The sequence below is a fragment of the Oncorhynchus tshawytscha genome, linkage group LG29 (assembly GCF_018296145.1).
Source record: "Oncorhynchus tshawytscha isolate Ot180627B linkage group LG29, Otsh_v2.0, whole genome shotgun sequence".
NCBI classification, from domain to species: Eukaryota; Metazoa; Chordata; class Actinopteri; order Salmoniformes; family Salmonidae; genus Oncorhynchus; species Oncorhynchus tshawytscha.
In genome coordinates, this window is record NC_056457.1 from 19,487,474 (window position 1) to 19,504,961 (window position 17,488).

The window sequence follows — 17,488 nt, forward strand, 5'->3', positions numbered from 1 at the left end:
TACAGGGCTACAAGCTTGTAGCATCATATCCAAGAAGACTTGTGGCTGTATTCGCTGCCAAAGGTGCTTCAACAAAGTACTGAGTAAAGGGTCTGAATACTTTCTTTATAAAATTGCAAACATGTCTAAAAACCTGTTTTTGCTTTGTCATTATGGGGTTTTGTGTGTAGATTGATGAGAAAAAATGTAATACATTTTAGAATAAGGCTGTAGCGTAACAAAATGTGTAAAATGTCAAGGGGTCTGAATACTTTCCGAATGCACTGTAGGCCTGCATCTGATGCCATAAATTGAGCCAAAACACATAGACAGACAGACACAGACACACTTCTACCTTGGAACCAACTAAACCGCAGCACAGGCCAAGGAAAAACACATACATCTGTGCATTTTGATAAGGGGATGAAACTGCGCTCTCAGCAGACCGGAGACTAAGTCGGGATGAGACAATTTATGTTGACGCCAGCTGTGGAAATCGACCATGCTTGCGTTCATTAAAACAAAATGCTGCATGATGGAACTACAGGCGACTGAAGCGGGAGGGTTTTAGTAGCTCAAAAATAGATTGCAGCAGTAGTCTGAGTGTTGAGAAGCTAAAATTACGCTGTTCAGAGAGGGGTTGGTCGCCCCACTCTGTGCCCTTTCCTCCACTGCAGATGGTTTAGAGAGATAAGATCCATTTGTACTGCAGGAAAGAGCCGTGCTGGGCTCTTCTAACGCCCAGGCAGGGCGCTAAAGTGGGCACTTTCCATTCAAATGTTATCTCAATGGAAATGAACATGCTCTGTCTTTGTGCGGCGTCGTATTCTGTAAATGAGTTGACCCTTTGAGGTCAAAAGTTAAACCCATAATCATTGAAAGGTGAATTGTATAACACCCTGAAGGTCCCTCAACACATACAAATGTACATTTATTTTTCGTCAAAGTAAAGTAAGTCACCGTTTTATAAATATTCATGAGATTATTATAATGAAATTGCATAACGCTCGACTCGAGCAGTAGATGAGCTCCCACACTCCCAAACCTTCAGGCTAATGCCAAAATTCAAACTTGGATAATATTACCTCTTCACCAATAACGCCTCTGGAATTAAAAATAATACTTTCATCAAAATCATTGAGGGTGCCGGAGCATAATGTCGTGTGGGGGTATGAAATAGCTCTCAGCTTCCTGATTAGTTATTTTAATATGGATGTCGAATGATGCTTTTATTACCGTGCACTGCACAGATGACTGAATACAGCTGTGTGTGTTTGTGTTCCTGTGTGTTTGCGTGTGTGTTTGTGTGTGTGTGAGTCATAATAATGTGAGCCTCAGTGTCTCTGCTCCCAACAGCCTCTGAGCAGTCACAACCGTTTACTCAGATGACGGGGGCCATTAAAGAATGAAAACATGCCACAATAACATAAAAGAAGTAATGATATGGGAACTACGCGTATGTCGCGCATCACTACTTCATAGAAGAGCCATTTGAACTTAAACTTTTTTTTAATAAAAATGTTTTTTGGGGGGCAGAAATGCCTTCTGGAACATGTAAACTTGAATGTGCCTTAATAACACACTTGTATGCCATCTGTAAATAGGAATACAATTGTTAAATTACGAGACTAGTTGGTTTAGCCATGGAAAAAGACAGGAACCTTTCCGCTAGCCATGATTGGCTGAGATAATGGGTGGGTTGGACATGCCGAGAGATGAGTTCAGATTGTTCTGCCATGTAGCACGCTTCGGTCTATAACATGCACTGGTCAATAGTGCAAAGATAATAATAGAAAGATATCATGTAGGACAACTGCAAAAGTGTTGCTCTCCACTTTCTGGAGAACCGGGTTTTGAAATCAGTGGCATTCGAGTTTGATAGCTAAGGAAATTGAGAAAATTCTGGCGTTTGATTGCAAATATGCAGACGGAGTCAAAAAGAGAACACACAGTAGGCTGTTGTATAAAACACCTGTCTCCGGATGACATCTTCAAACTAAGTGCAATCATCCATCCGTGAAAGAGGGAGAAACATCCATCCATGTATACGAATTTACAAACGCTCAACACCAGTTGAATATCTCCGGTGTCAGTAAACGTTGGCAAAAAAGAGCAATTCAATTGTTGCCTGCAGCACAGTTGCAGTCACCAATGCTCTGGATAACATAAAAACAGCCTAAACAGCTCTGCTATGGCGAGTAAAATGGTCAGAGTAAGCAGTTCCCTCATTTGTGTCTGGAAGTTGCTAGCAAGCTAGCCAACATTAGCCAGTCAGCTTGGGTGCTTGACTGCTGTTGTTAGGTCATAATGCTCAGATCAACCCTACTCAGCCAGAGCGTCCAATGTGCGCTCTGAACTCCCCAAGAGCGAAGCGCTCAATTTACACACGGACGATCTGACAACGCTCTGAGTTTATGAATGCCCAGTGCTCATTCTAAGCACACTCTGGCACTTCAGATTGAATTTACGAACACACCCGTAGTATAAACCAGCCTTTAGTCTTGAAATCTTTGGTTGTTTTGCACATGGCCTCACATGTGAATCCTTGAAGAGATGGGTGGGGCAAAGGCTTAAGAGGGTGTGAATTATGCTGGATGGGTATAGACAAAGAAGAGCTCTCCAGTAGGTGTACCAAAACATTCAAGGTCCATTTTCTCAAAAAGTGACGTTACAAGTTTATCAACATTTTCTAGCTCGGAGTCTCTACTTTTATCCAATGTAAAATACACAATTTAAAATTTTGCTACATAAGACCGAAACGAGCTAGTCGGTCACATATTTCTACCCACATATGTTATTCTCCACATACAACTGAAGTTCTGAGTTTATGATAATTGATGCAGATGAAATTCAAATTAATTGCTAATGAAGTTGGGTTAGAGCCACGTTTCTAGAGAGTTTTTCTTTTGCTGCAGTAACAGGGCTTAAAGCATGGTACTGTGGTTGTGGAGGACTCTGTCACTGAATGTCTTTATGTTTCTTGATCAGAAGGATCCACTAGTGGGCTGTGGAGAGGGGTGTGCTGGGGGGGGAGGGAATATGCACACTCCACCATCATTCCATTCAGAGTTGATTATATCCTTGGAAAAGGTGAGGCACAAAAATAGCAGAGGGCGAGTTGAATCCTCAGACAGACGCTCAGGGAGACTGAGAGAGGGAGGAGCAGAGGGGTGAATGGAAGGACTACTACTATCATTGTCATATAGTATTGACAACTACATTATAAAAACAGAGAGAGATCTACAGTGTGTTTATTGAAAAAGTCAACTTTGACACCTGGCATTATCAAAATATACCGCGACTAAAATTAATATTAGTCGGCAAGATTCCTAATTTTCTCACCTAAAGTGCCATATATTCAAAGACACATCCTCTTCCATAATCAAAAACTAAGAATTTCCACCAAGCACTCTGCGAAGCGGTGTGCTTTGTAAAACAAATGGGTTAGAGAGGGTCATAACCTCAGTGGTATGACAGCCGGTGATAGACTGTGCGCTGCTGCTCTGGCAGTTAGTCAGGCAGTCTTGGCAGGGAGAAGAGCATGGAGCAGGCCTGCAAGCTGCAGGGTTAACTTCTCTAGGCTACTCGTATGTGAGCTCCGTGAGTGAACATGGTCCAGGAGTGCCTCTCCTCCATCATCCCTTTTTCTCCTCTCCTTTGTGGAGGCACCTCTGGCTCCCCTAGGTAAAAACCTTAGGGCTGCAGCCAGCCGGGTTCTATCTCCCCCACAGAGAAGCCCAGGTCAGCTAGATGCTAATACTAGCAAGGATTCGTGCTCCAACGAGCTATCGATGGATGTTAATGCTAGCAACATACTCTAACTATTGTTGCATGGAGCCAATCAACAGGCCATGCAATGCTGCAGTTACAGCAGCATATATATTACCCACAGACAATGGCATCCACATCTCACCTTGCCAAAGCCAGATGTTGGTGGATAATACCTTAATTTGTGTTATTAGTCCTTGTCACGCCCTGACCATAGAGAGCCCTTGGTTCTCTATGATGTAGTAGGTCAGGGCGTGACTAGTGGGTGTTCTAGCTCAATATTTCATTGTTGGTGTTTTGTATGGTTCCCAATTAGAGGCAGCTGGTATTCGTTGCCTCTAATTGGAGATCATATTTAGGTAGCCATTTTTCCCACCTGTGTTTGTGGGATATTGTTTTGTGTTTGTGCACCACTACTTTCATGGTTCGTTATTGGTTTATTGTTTTTGTTTAAAGTTGCACCGTAATAAAGATATGGAACTGAAATCATGCTGAGCCTTGGTCCGCTAATTACGACGATCGTGACAGTCCTTCCTGATCTGGGTGTCAATGGGCACACAAGAAGCAAAATATGCCTCTAAACAATGGTGACATGCTATCAGAAAAGCCAAGCTGGGGATAGGTCTGGCCCAGAAACAATTCTTAGCCGCTACCCTCTAAGCACTTGTAGGGATTGGAAAGGATGTGTTTGATTTGATGGGTATAAGCAACATGGTGAACATGCTACCAAGCTTATCAGAGAGCAAGGTGGAACTACTATCATATTGCTGATACCTTTCTAATCCCTTCAGATCTACAGGGTTTAGGGGCTTGGCGATTTTTCTGGACCGGCAGATATTGTCAGACAATGTAGTCATCAACAGGTGTCTTACCTGTGGTGTCCTGTGTATTTGGCTCCTTTGATGTGGCCCACACCCCTGCAGCCCGGAGTGGGGCACACTCCCTGGGTCACGGAGCTCTTAAGGTCAGAAGGTCCTGCGCGTGCTGGATGGGGATGACAACCAACAAACCAATCACAAGGCTTGCTTGAGGCTGGCAAGAAAGAGTTTGAAGATAACGCTTGCTATTCATTGATTGATTTAGTCAACAGGCAAGTAGGTAAAATTGGGTCAGCATATGTATTCAGTGGTATATTAACTACATTCAGTGCCTTTGGAAAGTATTCAGACCACTTAACTTTTTCAAAATTCTGTTACGTTAGAGCCTTATTCTAAAATGAATGAAATCATTTTTTTCTCCTCATCAATCTACACACAATACCCCATACTGACAAAGCAAAAACAAGTTTTTAGAAGTGTTAGCAAATTAATCTATTTTTTTGTTGTTGATATATCACGTTTACACAAGTATCCAGACCTTTTACTAAGTACTTTGTTGTAACACCTTTGGCATGATGCTACAAGCTTGGCACACTTGTATTTAGGGAGTTTCTCCCATTCTTCTCTGCAGATCCTCTCAAGCTCTGTCAGGTTGGATGGGGAGTCAAATCAAATCAAATGTATTTGTCACATACATATGGTTAGCAGATGTTAATGCGAGTGTAGCGAAATGCTTGTGCTTCTAGTTCCGACAATGCAGTAATATCCAACGAGTAATCTAACCTAGAGGGGTGTTGCTGCACAGCTATTTTCAGGTCTAGGTCTCTCCAGAGATGTTCGATCGGGTTCAAGTCCGGGCTCTTGCTGAGCCACTCAAGGACATTCAGAGACCTGTCCCGAAGCCACTCCTGCATTGTCTTGGCTGTGTGCTTCGGGTCATTGTCCTGTTGGAAGGTGAACCTTCGCCCCAGTCTGAGGTCCTGAGCAGTCTGGAACAGGGTTTTCATCAGGGATCTCACTGTACTTTGCTCCGTTCATCTTTGCCTCGATCCTGGCTAATCTCCCAGCCCCTGCTGCTGAAAAACATCCCCACAGCATGATGCTGCCACCACAATACTTCACCGTAGGGATGGTACCAGGTTTCCTCCAGATGTGACACTTGGCATTCAGGCCAAAGAGTTATTGGTTTCATCAGACAAGAGAATCTTGTTTCTCATGGTCTGACAGTCTTAAGTAGCCTTTTGGCAAACTCCAAGCTGGCCGTCATGTGCCTTTTATTGAAGAGTGGCTTCCGTCTGGCCAATCTACCATAAAGGCCTAATTGGTGGAGTGCTGCAGAGATGGTTGTCCTTCTGGAAGTTTGACCAAGAACCAAGGCCCTTTTCCTCCGAGTGCTCAGTTTCGCTGGGCGGCCAGCTCTTGGAAGAGTCTTGGTGGTTCCAAACTTCTTCCATTTAAGAATGATGAAGGCCAATGTGTTCTTGGGGACCTTCAATGCTGCAGAAATGTTTTGTTACTCATCCCCAGATCTGTGCCTCGAAACAATTCTGTCTCTGAGCTCTACGGACAATTCCTTCGACCGCATGGCTTGGTTTTTGCTCTGACATGCACTGTCAACTGTGGGACCTTATATAGACAGGTGTGTGCATTTTCAAATCATGTCCAATCAATTGAATTTACCACAGGTGGACACAAATCAAGTTGTAGAAACATTTAAAGGATGATCATGATCGCTTTGTCATTATGGGTTAGTGTGTGTAGATTGCTGATTATTTAATTTATTTTAGAATAAGGTTGTAATTTTACAAAATGTGGAACAAGTCAAAGGGTCTGAATACTTTCCGAAGGCACTGTGCAGGCCATAAACCTAACTTGAATTCCCTAAATTGTCATTCATTGTAACTTAATTTCAGATGGATACTCATCATGCAAGGGTTTTCACTGTTGGATAACTTATACCCATGTTTTAGCTTATATAGCATCATCGCCTAGAACATGGGTTTTAGTTATCCAACTGTGCAAACCCTTGCATGATGAGTATCCATCTGAAATGGAGTTACAATGAATGAGACCTTACAGAGGATTAGCTGGGGTAGACCAATAAGTCTTTTGAGTGTCAGGGTAGACAAATAGCCCTTATGGTTCTGCTTATGTGTTAGATTAAGACATCTAGAGCAACATCAAACATTTCTCTTGCCATAATATATCAAGCACCAAGCTTCTGAACCAAATAAGACATAGAATTCAAGTTAGTTTTATGGCCTGTATTGCCGGTGCCAAGACAAAACTCTCGCACTCACACACACACACACACGTTGTCCCAAATGTGTTTACCAAAAGGGGAAATTGAAAAGATTTATTCCACTAGTCTCTGAAGGAGACAAGTCCTCCACTTGGAATAAGATTAGAGTTGTGTTTTTTATTTCTAATATGATTTCTGTTGCAGCCATTTAGATTGTATCCCTAAATCACTATGGAACTGTCAATGGTAATACATCAAGAAAAACAATCACAGCCATCATCGAAAATGAAGAAAAATTAAAGGCATTCTTCAAAGGTCAAGTGATTAGTCTGTGCAGACAAAAATACTTTTGTTGATTTCTCGCACTCTGCCAACTTGTCAATCACAACGACTACTTTGCTATAAATTTAAGTATCTGTCCAGTGTTCCAGATTTTAAAATGAAATACAATATGAATGAAATAGATGTCCTTCCAAAAAATTATCATTTCGGATGTTATAAAAAGTATATTTCCCTGTGCCCTGAGTGGTTTGGGTGTATACTGGTAGATTTATTTTTTTTACTGATTTGACTGCTCAGCCAATGAGACATGTATACACTTGGATATTCACATTAGCTCCCACATGGGGGCACTGGGGCAGACTGCCCGAGCCTGTCTGCACCAAGTCAAATAGTATGGATGGATTCAGAATATGGAAATGCACAATGGAACTACTAGGGCACGTCACTATAACAGCAATACATGCAGGCTGATTATTTCACAAGTGTGAGTCATTTCTGTTCTTTACTTCACTGTCACTATATTGCTGATATTTTTGTTGTTAGCTACGTAACTAGCTAACGTAAACTCACCCCAACCGCAACATTCAAACGAGGCTACAAAGAAAACTAATGGGACTGTAGCGACTGTGTTGACTTCAAAATCGGGGGTGTGAACTAGGTTTCTATTCAAGCATTGATCGACATGGTAACGGCTCTATAGTATTGGAGAAAAGTTTTAAAAAACGGACCCTTCATTACATCTAGATGTGTCATGTCGTAAAGTACAGCACGCATATAAAGCAACTATTTCTGTCTTACAATCTCTGTCCTCCAGGTGTAGCACTTCTCTCATCCTTTAAAAACAAGAAATGGACAGTGACGGGGTAAGGGGGAATACCTAGTCATTTTTTGCATCATCACTGCATGCGATCATCATTCTCAAAGCTGCTGTTTACTTCTTAGATCACTTTAGCAACGCCCTTAAAACCCGATTCAAATTCAACACAAACCTTCAAATAGGTATCTAATGACACATTATATAAACTCTGTATAGTGTTTTATTTACATTTTAGAGGCGATAAGGTGATAAATTGGACAGATTGAGTGAAAAAAAGCAATTGTCCCACACTCTCCTCTCACTATCACGCATTAGTTTTGCTTCCCCACCTGCCATTTTTAAAAAGACCCGACGGCGCTCATTGCCTGCTTGAATTATGCAGAAATGTATGCAGTGTTTAGGTCATGTAATTGATTCTGTTGGAATTTGTGGTTTACAATGATATTGACATTACAGTTGACCTGAAAGTATTACATTTTGGGGGCGCTAAAATAAGGGCAATTGTACGGACCAAGGCGATGTACGAGTTTACGTGAGTTTACGTTAGTCATGAAGCTAGCTAGCCACTACTGCTATCTATATCAGTCAACAACAGCTAACACAACAGCAAAGTTCTCTTGACATAACGCTTTTAGCTACAAACCACAGGATTTAAAATAAAATGGAATGGCAAGATGGTTGTTGTGTGAAAGATCTGCTTTGACTTGCTTTCTTAGCTAATGATTGCTACCATTAGCATGCTAACCTTAGATAACTGCCAGCAGGCCAACTTTTACAAACCACATAACTTGAAATAGAAGTGACTGGCGAGATAGTTGTTGCATAGGCTTTGTCCTTTTTGCCAAGACCAGCTGTGGATTGCTTGGCTTGCTTGCTAGCTAACTACCTTGCCTGTGTGCAGTGAGCACATGTCTCACCTAGTCTCGAGAAAGATCCTTCTCCCCACCGGAAGAATTTGAAAAAAATGAAAATGTTGCTGGATTACTGACACACGGGCCTGTCATTATCCAAGCAAATTTCAAGTGTTTTTCTTTTTAATGTTTTGAGATAAACATTTGAGGTGTGTTTTAATCTCCAATTTATGCTTTGGCCAGAAATATGATTATAAGACGAGTCAACTACATTATTTGGATAAGTGATAACAGAATATGAACATTTAAAAGTGAGATTTTCACTGGACACTTACTTTAAAGTTGTTTTTAGAGCAGGGATACTGTGCTATTGGCTGTGGAGTTGTGGTTAGGATTTAGAGCGCAGTACAAAGCCATGTGACATAGAAAAGACTTTGCACCCATACATCAGATAGCTGTGCTCTAATGTCAGTGAGATTCACCTCTGAAAGGGACAAAATCAATAGTGGGGATTTAATGGATGGAGAGGTCCTTGAGAAGCATGGACGAGTGCATTGATTTGTGTGTACATGTGAGCGTTGAGTTGGAATGGTTAGTGAAGAGCACACACACACACAGGGGTGGTGAACTCACAGAGGGGGGGTTCCAGGGGATGACCTGTCCGGGCACACCAGCCCACAGGGTGAAGGTCCGGCAGGTCAGAGTCCACCCAGAAGTCAAACTTCTCATGCCAGCCGTCAAAATGGATCTGAGTAATACAGAGAGAGCGAGAGAGAGCAAAAGGGAGAGACAGCAATATTAGTACTAAAAATAATATCTGACATTCATAAAGGGCTTTTCACTATACAGAATAATCTCAAAGTACTGTACAGAAAATAAAACATTTAAACCAAATAGAAAAACATGTATTGTAATGGACAATTAAACAGGCCAACATACACAAAGAACACAGCTGACGCTACAGGAGACAAGGACACCAAAGAGCACAGCTATCAACAGAAAGCCTTCCTAAAGACAGAGCTCTGAAATCATGTTTAAAATGCTCTTTCAATCGTATAAAGAGACAGTAACAAAAAATAACGTTTTGAGACACCAGGATTAACGATAAGAGACTTATTTCCAAATCCACAGTTGTTTCTGCTCCTAGTTGAGCACTGTTTGAAACTTTATTATTTTTTATTTATTTCACCTTTATTTAACCAGGAAGGCCAGTTGAGAACAAGTTCTCATTTACAACTGCGACCTGGTCAAGATAAAGCAAAGCAGTGCGACAAAAACAACACAGAGTTACACATGGGATAAACAAACGTACAGGCAATAACACAACAGAAAAATCTGTACACAGTGTGTGCAAATGGAGTAAGGATGTAAGGCAATAAATAGACCAATAGTGGCCTATTAGCAATGGAGTGATAGATGTGCAGATGAGGATATGCAATTAGAAATACTGGTGTGCAAAAGAGCAGAAAAACAAAAACAAATATGGGGATGAGGTAAGTAGTTGGTTGGATGGGCTATTTACAGATGGGCTGTGTACAACTGCAAGTGATCGGTAAGCTGCTCTGACAGCTGACGCTAAAAGTTAGAGGGAGATATGGGTCTCCAGCTTCAGTTGCAGGAGAGGAAGGAAACCGCTCATGGATTTCATAATGAGGCCAATGATGACTTTAAAACATTTACAGAGTTTAATGGCTGTGGTATGAGAAAATCTGAGGGTGGACCAACAACATTGTAGTTACTCCACAATATTAACTTAATTGACAGAGTGAAAAGAAGGAAGCCCTGTTCAGAATAAAAAATATTCCAAAAACATGCATCCTGTTTGCAACAAGGCACTAAAGTAATACTGCAAAAAATGTGGCAAAGCAATTCACTTTTTGTCCTGAATAGAAAAGTTGTGTTTGGGGCAAATCCAATACAACACATTGCTGAGTATGACTCCATTTTGTGAAGCATAATGGTGGCTGCATCATGTTATAGTTATGTTTGTAATCGTTAAGGACTGGGGAGTTTTTCAGGATTAAAAAATAAATGGAATGGAGCTAAGCACAGGCAAGTTCCCAGAGGAAACCTGGTTCAGTCTAATTTCCACCAGACACTGGGAAATGAATTCACCTTTCAGCCGGACAATAACCTAAAACACAAGGCCAAATCTACACTGCTTACCAAGAAGACAGTGAATGTTCCTGAGTGGCCTAGTTAAGTTTTGACTTAAATCTGCTGTAAAATCTATGGCAAGACGTGAAAATGGTTGTCTTTCAATGACCAACATCCAAATTTGACAGTGCTTAAAGAATAAATGGCCAAATGTTGCACAATCCAGGTGTGGAAAGCTCTTAGAGACTTATCCTGAAAGATCCACAGCTGTAATCACTGCCAAAGGTGATTCTAACATGTATCGACTTCGGGGGTTGAATACTTATCTAATCAAGATATATCAGTGTTGTTTTTCATTAATTATTTACAAATGTTAGAGTATTAGGTGTAGATCGTTGACAAAAATAACAATTAAATACATTTGAATCCCAGTTTGTAACAACAAAAATGTGGAAAAAGTCAAGGGGTGTGAATACTTTCTGAAGGCACTGTATAACCTGCTTTGACCTATGGTTAATGGCGCCTGCCTGATCACGTAATCATTAATTAATCAGTGGATTCCTCCTCTAGTGATTGAGCAGTGTGATGTCATAGGACAAAAATGGTGAGATACAAGGCACTCTGCTCTGTCAATTATGACCTGCATGCACACATGCATATACACATCATGCATGCGCAAACATATAGGCATGCAGTACACACACACACACTACAACCTATCAAGTCTCAGTACAAGGCTTGTTAAGTTTGTTAGTGGTTTAACAAGAGCAGCACCACCAAGTGGTTTCTGCAGACTGCCAGCCTGCTCATTTCACAGAGACATACCAAACCCCAAAACCTCCATCTGCCATGTCACTCCAGCAGGCCTCCTCACCCTGACTACCACCCCCCTCACTTCTTCCCACATGCACAACCTCCTCGCATCCCCTGCCTCACTCTTTCCTTTTTTCACTCTAAAAAGCTCTTCCTCTCATTGAATCTATTACTAATTTCCTCACTTCTCTCGCTCTCTCACTCCATTGTTCTCTCTCTAATACCAACCCTTCACCGGCTTGGAGCGTTGAGTCAGTCACCGAAAGGTTGCTGGATCGAATCCCGTGCTGACAAGGTAAAAATCTGTCATGCTGCACCTGAGCAAGGCAGTTAACCCACTGTTCCCCGGGCGCCGATGACGTGGAAGTCGATTAAGGCAGCCCCCCGCACTTCTCTGATTCAGAGGGGTTGGGTTAAATGCGGAAGACATATTTCAAATGAATGCATTCAGTTGTACAACTGACTAGGTATCTCCCTTTCCTTTCCACTCACCTTGACCCTGTAGTCCTCAGTGTCTGAGACGGTGGCCACGCGGACCAGCATGGGGTTCCTCCTGTCCACCGCCTCCAGCTTCATGTTCACCTGGAAACTGTGAGGCGCTCTCTGTGACGAGAGAGAGGAGGAAGAGGGGGCGGAGAGAAAGGGCGTTAGAGATGGCAGTCAAGCCTGTCGAGACTCCCAAAAAGGCCCATGCACTTCCCAGCCAAAAGAGAGGGAGAGAGAAAGAAGACAGGAGAGGACATGCGAAAGAGAGAGAGAGAAAGAGGAAGGGAGGAGGCAGAAGACAGGACACTGTACACATCTCTGAGAGAGAAGAGCAGAGTGGAGGAGAGCAGAGGAGAGGACAGGCCCTGTCAGCCAGAAACTCAGCCAGAGGTGAGGATTTGAGGGTGTGAAATTGTGCTGTGCAGATGTCACAGAGGGAGAGGAGGCTGACAGTGGAGTTCTTTATGGGAAAGAACCGTTTTGAAACAGAAGTTTCTGAATGAGAAAGACAGGTCTGGGAAAGAGACAAACTAATGTCAAACTGAGAAAAACATGACTTGTGTCATTATTGTGAAAAGGAACTGAACCACAACAGTTATTAAACGGCCTTCAATTACAACTGTTCGTAGATATTTTTAGAAAATAAAAGGAATCATTATGAAACACTAAATCAGCCGTTAGATTGCAGCAGAGGCTGGGAATAACAATGGTGCTGTGCAACACACACACAGTTGGCTGATACAAGGCTAGCCTGCTGTTCCATGCCCATTGCTTACCATACAGAAAGCCTGGCTTGGAACCGCCGTGGAACCGTTGTCTTGTAAGTACTCCTCCCACAGGAAATGTTCTGGATTGGGGTGTCCTTGAACACAATCCAAAACACAAATCGAATTAAATCACACACTTGCAAGCTCGCGAACGCACATGCACACACCAACACATGCAACAACTTCAAACTGTGACTGTTAACGGCTGTGACAATTTCATCAAAAGAAAAATGTGCTTGAAAACTTGAATGCGACACACACACAGATGGGTGCAACATATGCAGGGGAACCAAATGTACACATATCGCCTGGTTGCGGAGATAATTATGGTTAGCTATTGGAGATTCAGTTGTGGAGGCTCCAATTAGTAAGTGATTGGCTCTACAGGACACTGCCTCAGTAGTTTTTGTTGAACTAATATAGAAGAGAGGAAAATGACTGTACAGAAATAACGCACTCCAGTCCCAAGCCAGAGAGGAGTAAGAGGAAGTTAGAGGCCTTGGGCATTTGAGCCAATTGCAAATGGTTCAATAATAAACTTGAATGGCTACTTGGGAACTGTTCATATATTGTGTCTTTATGATGAAACTCAACTTTGAAACTCGATTTCATTCCAGTAAAACATCCAAGAGAAAACGCATTTGTGCATCTCAATAGGCTAAAGTGGCTCCTTCTCACAATTTGGCAGATGCTTCAGCCACAAGAAATGTATAAAACATTAAATGCATGTTAGACAAAATATGTTCTGTGCATAGAGGCAACTGGAAGTAGTGGTAGTAAATATGTTGGTAAAGTGCCTACAGATGCATCTATTTCAAAGTAATGAGAACTTTCACCTTCCCAGATTCTCAGGGAAACAAAGCTAGGTGAAAGCTATGATCCCTTATTGTTAAAACCACTTCAAATCAGTGTAGATGAAGGGGAGGAGACAGGTTAAAGAAGGATTTTTAAGCCTCGAGACGATTGAGACATGGATTGTGTATGTGTGCCATTGTCGGTGAATGGGCAAGACAAAAGATGAAAATGCCTTTGAAAGGGTCATGGTAGTAGGTGTCAAGCGCATCGGTCTGTGTCAAGAATGCAATGCTGCTGGGTTTTTCACACTCAACAGTTTCCTGTGTGTATCAAGAATGGTCCACCACCCAAAGGACATCCAGCCATCTTGACACAACTGTGGGAGTCAACATGGGTCAGCATCCCTGTGGAACACTTTCGACACCTTGTAAAGTCCATGCCTCGACGAATTGCGTCTGTTCTGAGGGCAAAAGGGCGTACAACTCAATATTTGGAAGGTGTTCCTAATGTTTCGTATACTCAGTGTATAACATAATATAAGTACACCAGAGCAGCAGTTGTTCACTTGATCTCAAATTACTTGAGGAAAAGGATGTGACATCATACTGCACATGGCAGAAAGTCCATATTAAGTTAAAGCAAGGGATGTGGTTTCAACACATTCACTTCATATTGATGTTTGAGGCAATCAGTTTATGTACAACATATATTTTACAAGAAAAAAAACATTCGGTCCAAACAGACAGATACCATCATGTTGGTGTTCACTAAAGCCAGCCAGAAAAGCACCTGCATTTCAAACTACCTCATACTGTATGCGCCACTGTAACGGCTTTAGCTGAGCTAAGGTCTATCTGGTCTGACGAGAGAGAGACAGTGAGAGTGTAAACCTATTCCAAATGGTCAATTAAATGCTCTCTGCACAAGGCATGGATCAAGGACTTACAATAATGTTTTACTCAACATCTCTCTCTCTCTCTCAGCTAGGGGGCACTATTTTTTTATGTTTGGAAAAATAACATTCCCAAAGTAAACGGCCTATTTCTCATGACCAGATGCTAGAATATGCAAATAATTGACAGATTAAGATAGAAAACACTAAAGTTTCCAAAACTGTAAAAATATTGTCTGTGGGTATAACAGAACTGATATTGCAGGCAAAATCCAATCAGGAAGAGCCTCTTATTTTGAAACCTCTGTGTTCCTATGCGTGCCTGTCCTCCATTTAAAGGGATATCAACCAGATTCCCTTTTCTGTGGCTTCCCTAAGGTGTCAACAGTCTTTAGACATAGTTTCAGGCTTTTATTTTGAAAAATGAGCGTGAAGGATCACATTGCGTAAGTGGAGAGGTGGGGGCTACGTACTCGGTTGATACATTATCGAAAATATATTTTAAAAACTACCGGAGGAATGATTATAAAAAAACGTTTGACATGTTTCTGTGGACATTATGAAGACTATTTGGAATTTCCGTTTGCGTTGTCGTGACCACTCTTTCCTGTGGATTTCTGAACATAACGCGACAAACAAACGTCGGTATTTTGAGGAGTAAAAATAATCTTTATGGAACAAAAGGAACATTTGTTGTGTAACTGGGAGTCTCGTGAGTGAAAACATCCGAAGATCAAAGGTAAACGGTTAATTTGATTGATTTTCTGATTTTTGTGACCAAGCTTCTGATGCTAAGTGTACATAATGCTATGCTAGGCTATCGATAAACTTACACAAATGCTTGGATTGCTTTCGCTGTAAAGCATAATTTCAAAATCTGAGACGACAGGGTGATTAACAAAATGCTAAGCTGTGTTTCAAAATATTCCACTTGTGATTTCATGAATATGAATATTTTCTAGTAATATTATTTGACTGTTGCGCTATGCTATTCAGCGGTTGCAGACTAAAATTATCCCGCTACAGGGATTGGTAGCATCAAGAAGTTAACAGCTCCGCGTTACACTCGCATTAAAGCACAAAAATGATGAACATTTCAGTTTTATGACATACAGTTCACGGGGAGAACGTTAGCCAAATGGCACAACTGAGCACCTTTGCATATTTTATTTATGTATTTAACCTTTATTTAACCAGGAAGGGCTCATTGAGATTAAAATCTCTTTTTCAAGAGCGCCCTGGCCAAGATAGGCAGCACCAAGTCATTACAAAACAATTACAGACAGACAACATGAAAAACTACAAGTAATCTAGTAAAAACCATTGAATTCACAAGAGTATAAAACAGCAAATTAAAAACATTGACAGGTCAGGGAATCAGCCTCAAAATCCTTCATCAGTGATTTAAAAACACCAATCGGGTGTTTAAAGGTATTTTGTAAGTGTCACGAACCTCGCTGAAGAGGGTGCCTCTTCCTGTTCGGGCGGGGCTCGGAGGTCGTCGTCACCGGCATATTAGCTGCCAACGATTCCTTTTTCCGTTTGTGTTGGTTATTGGTTAATTGGGTACACCTGTTTTGTATTAGGGTTTGTTTGTAGGGTATTTAAGGGCACTAGGCCCGCTGGGTATTTGTGCGGGCTTGTTAATTGTTACTCTATGTTTGATGGTGTGATTTGTTTTCATATCTTTATTCTCCGGTCTATTTTGTCCTGTTGTTTTGGACTGGCAACTTATATACGCCCTGTGTGTTGGCGTGATCGTTTTGGTTGCACCGGTGAAATAAATTTGATAAACGACAGAACCCTGCTCTCTGCGCCTGATTCCACCCACCACTCATAGTTATTCGTAACAGAAGCCCGCACCGAAGAAATGGAGTCAGCAGGAGCAGCGACCACCCCTCTCCCCACTATGGAGGAGCGCGTCCATCACCACACAGCTGTCCTCCATCGGATTGGTACGGCGATGGATCAGATGATGGAGAGGATGGAACGATGGGAGAGGAGTGGTCTACCGACGTCTATCTCAGCTCTCCCACTGTCGACACCACCTACACCACCTACTCCACCTACGTCGTCCTCTGGGTCCGGCGCACTGCGTCTCTCCCCCCCGAGGGAGTACGATGGAGCAGCGGCTGGGTGCCAGGGATTTTTGCTCCAGCTAGAGCTCTACCTGGCTACCGTGCGTCCGGCTCCCTCGGGTGAGGAGAGTGTGAGCCTCCTCGTATCCTGTTTAACGGGCAAGGCCCTGGACTGGGCTAACGCGGTCTGGAACAGTCCAGACTCAGCTCGGGACAACTACCTGGAGTTCACCCGCCGTTTCCGAGCTGTGTTCAATCATCCACCAGAGGGTAAAGCGGCGGGTGAGCGACTGTTCCACCTCAGACAGGAGATGAGGAGCGCGCAGGACTTCGCGTTGGAGTTTAGGACCCTAGCTGCTGGTGCTGGGTGGAATGACAGGACCCTGATGGACCATTACCGGTATAGTCTCCGGGAGGAAGTCCGCCGGGAGCTAGCTTGCAGAGACACAACTCTCTCCCTGGATGAACTTATAGACATGTCTATTCGATTGGACAACCTGCTAGCTGCCCGCGGGCGTTCAGAAGGGGTCTTGTTAATTCCACCTTCCAGCTCTCCCACTCCCACGGAGTTGGGAGGAGCTGCCTCTAGGGGGACCAGACGGGGCTCCTCCTGCTCCTATTGTGGAAGGAGAGGACACACTTCGGACCGGTGTTGGAGGAGTCCCTCTGGGAGTCGAGATGGTCGGCGGAGCACTCCTCGGCCACCCCAGGTGAGTAAGCACCAAACTCACTCAGAGCTCCCTGTTGGTCACATGTTTTTGTTAATTTTTTTTCCTGCATTTTTCCCCTCTCTTCAGCATAAG

At 42.7% G+C, this 17,488-nt stretch overlaps 1 protein-coding gene across 5 annotated transcripts in view; it reads right to left on the minus strand.

The window, feature by feature from the left end:
- Positions 1-17,488, minus strand: part of LOC112227777 (lethal(3)malignant brain tumor-like protein 4) — a 151,140-nt gene that overhangs the window by 81,855 nt on the left and 51,797 nt on the right. For all 5 annotated transcript variants that reach the window (XM_024392647.2, XM_024392646.2, XM_024392645.2 and 2 more), the window contains 4 exons: positions 12,930-13,015; positions 12,160-12,270; positions 9,391-9,505; positions 4,620-4,731 (listed from right to left, as the gene is read on the minus strand). In XM_024392647.2, the coding sequence (XP_024248415.1) occupies positions 4,620-4,731; positions 9,391-9,505; positions 12,160-12,270; positions 12,930-13,015 (424 nt within the window). The remainder of the gene's footprint in view (positions 1-4,619; positions 4,732-9,390; positions 9,506-12,159; positions 12,271-12,929; positions 13,016-17,488) is intronic.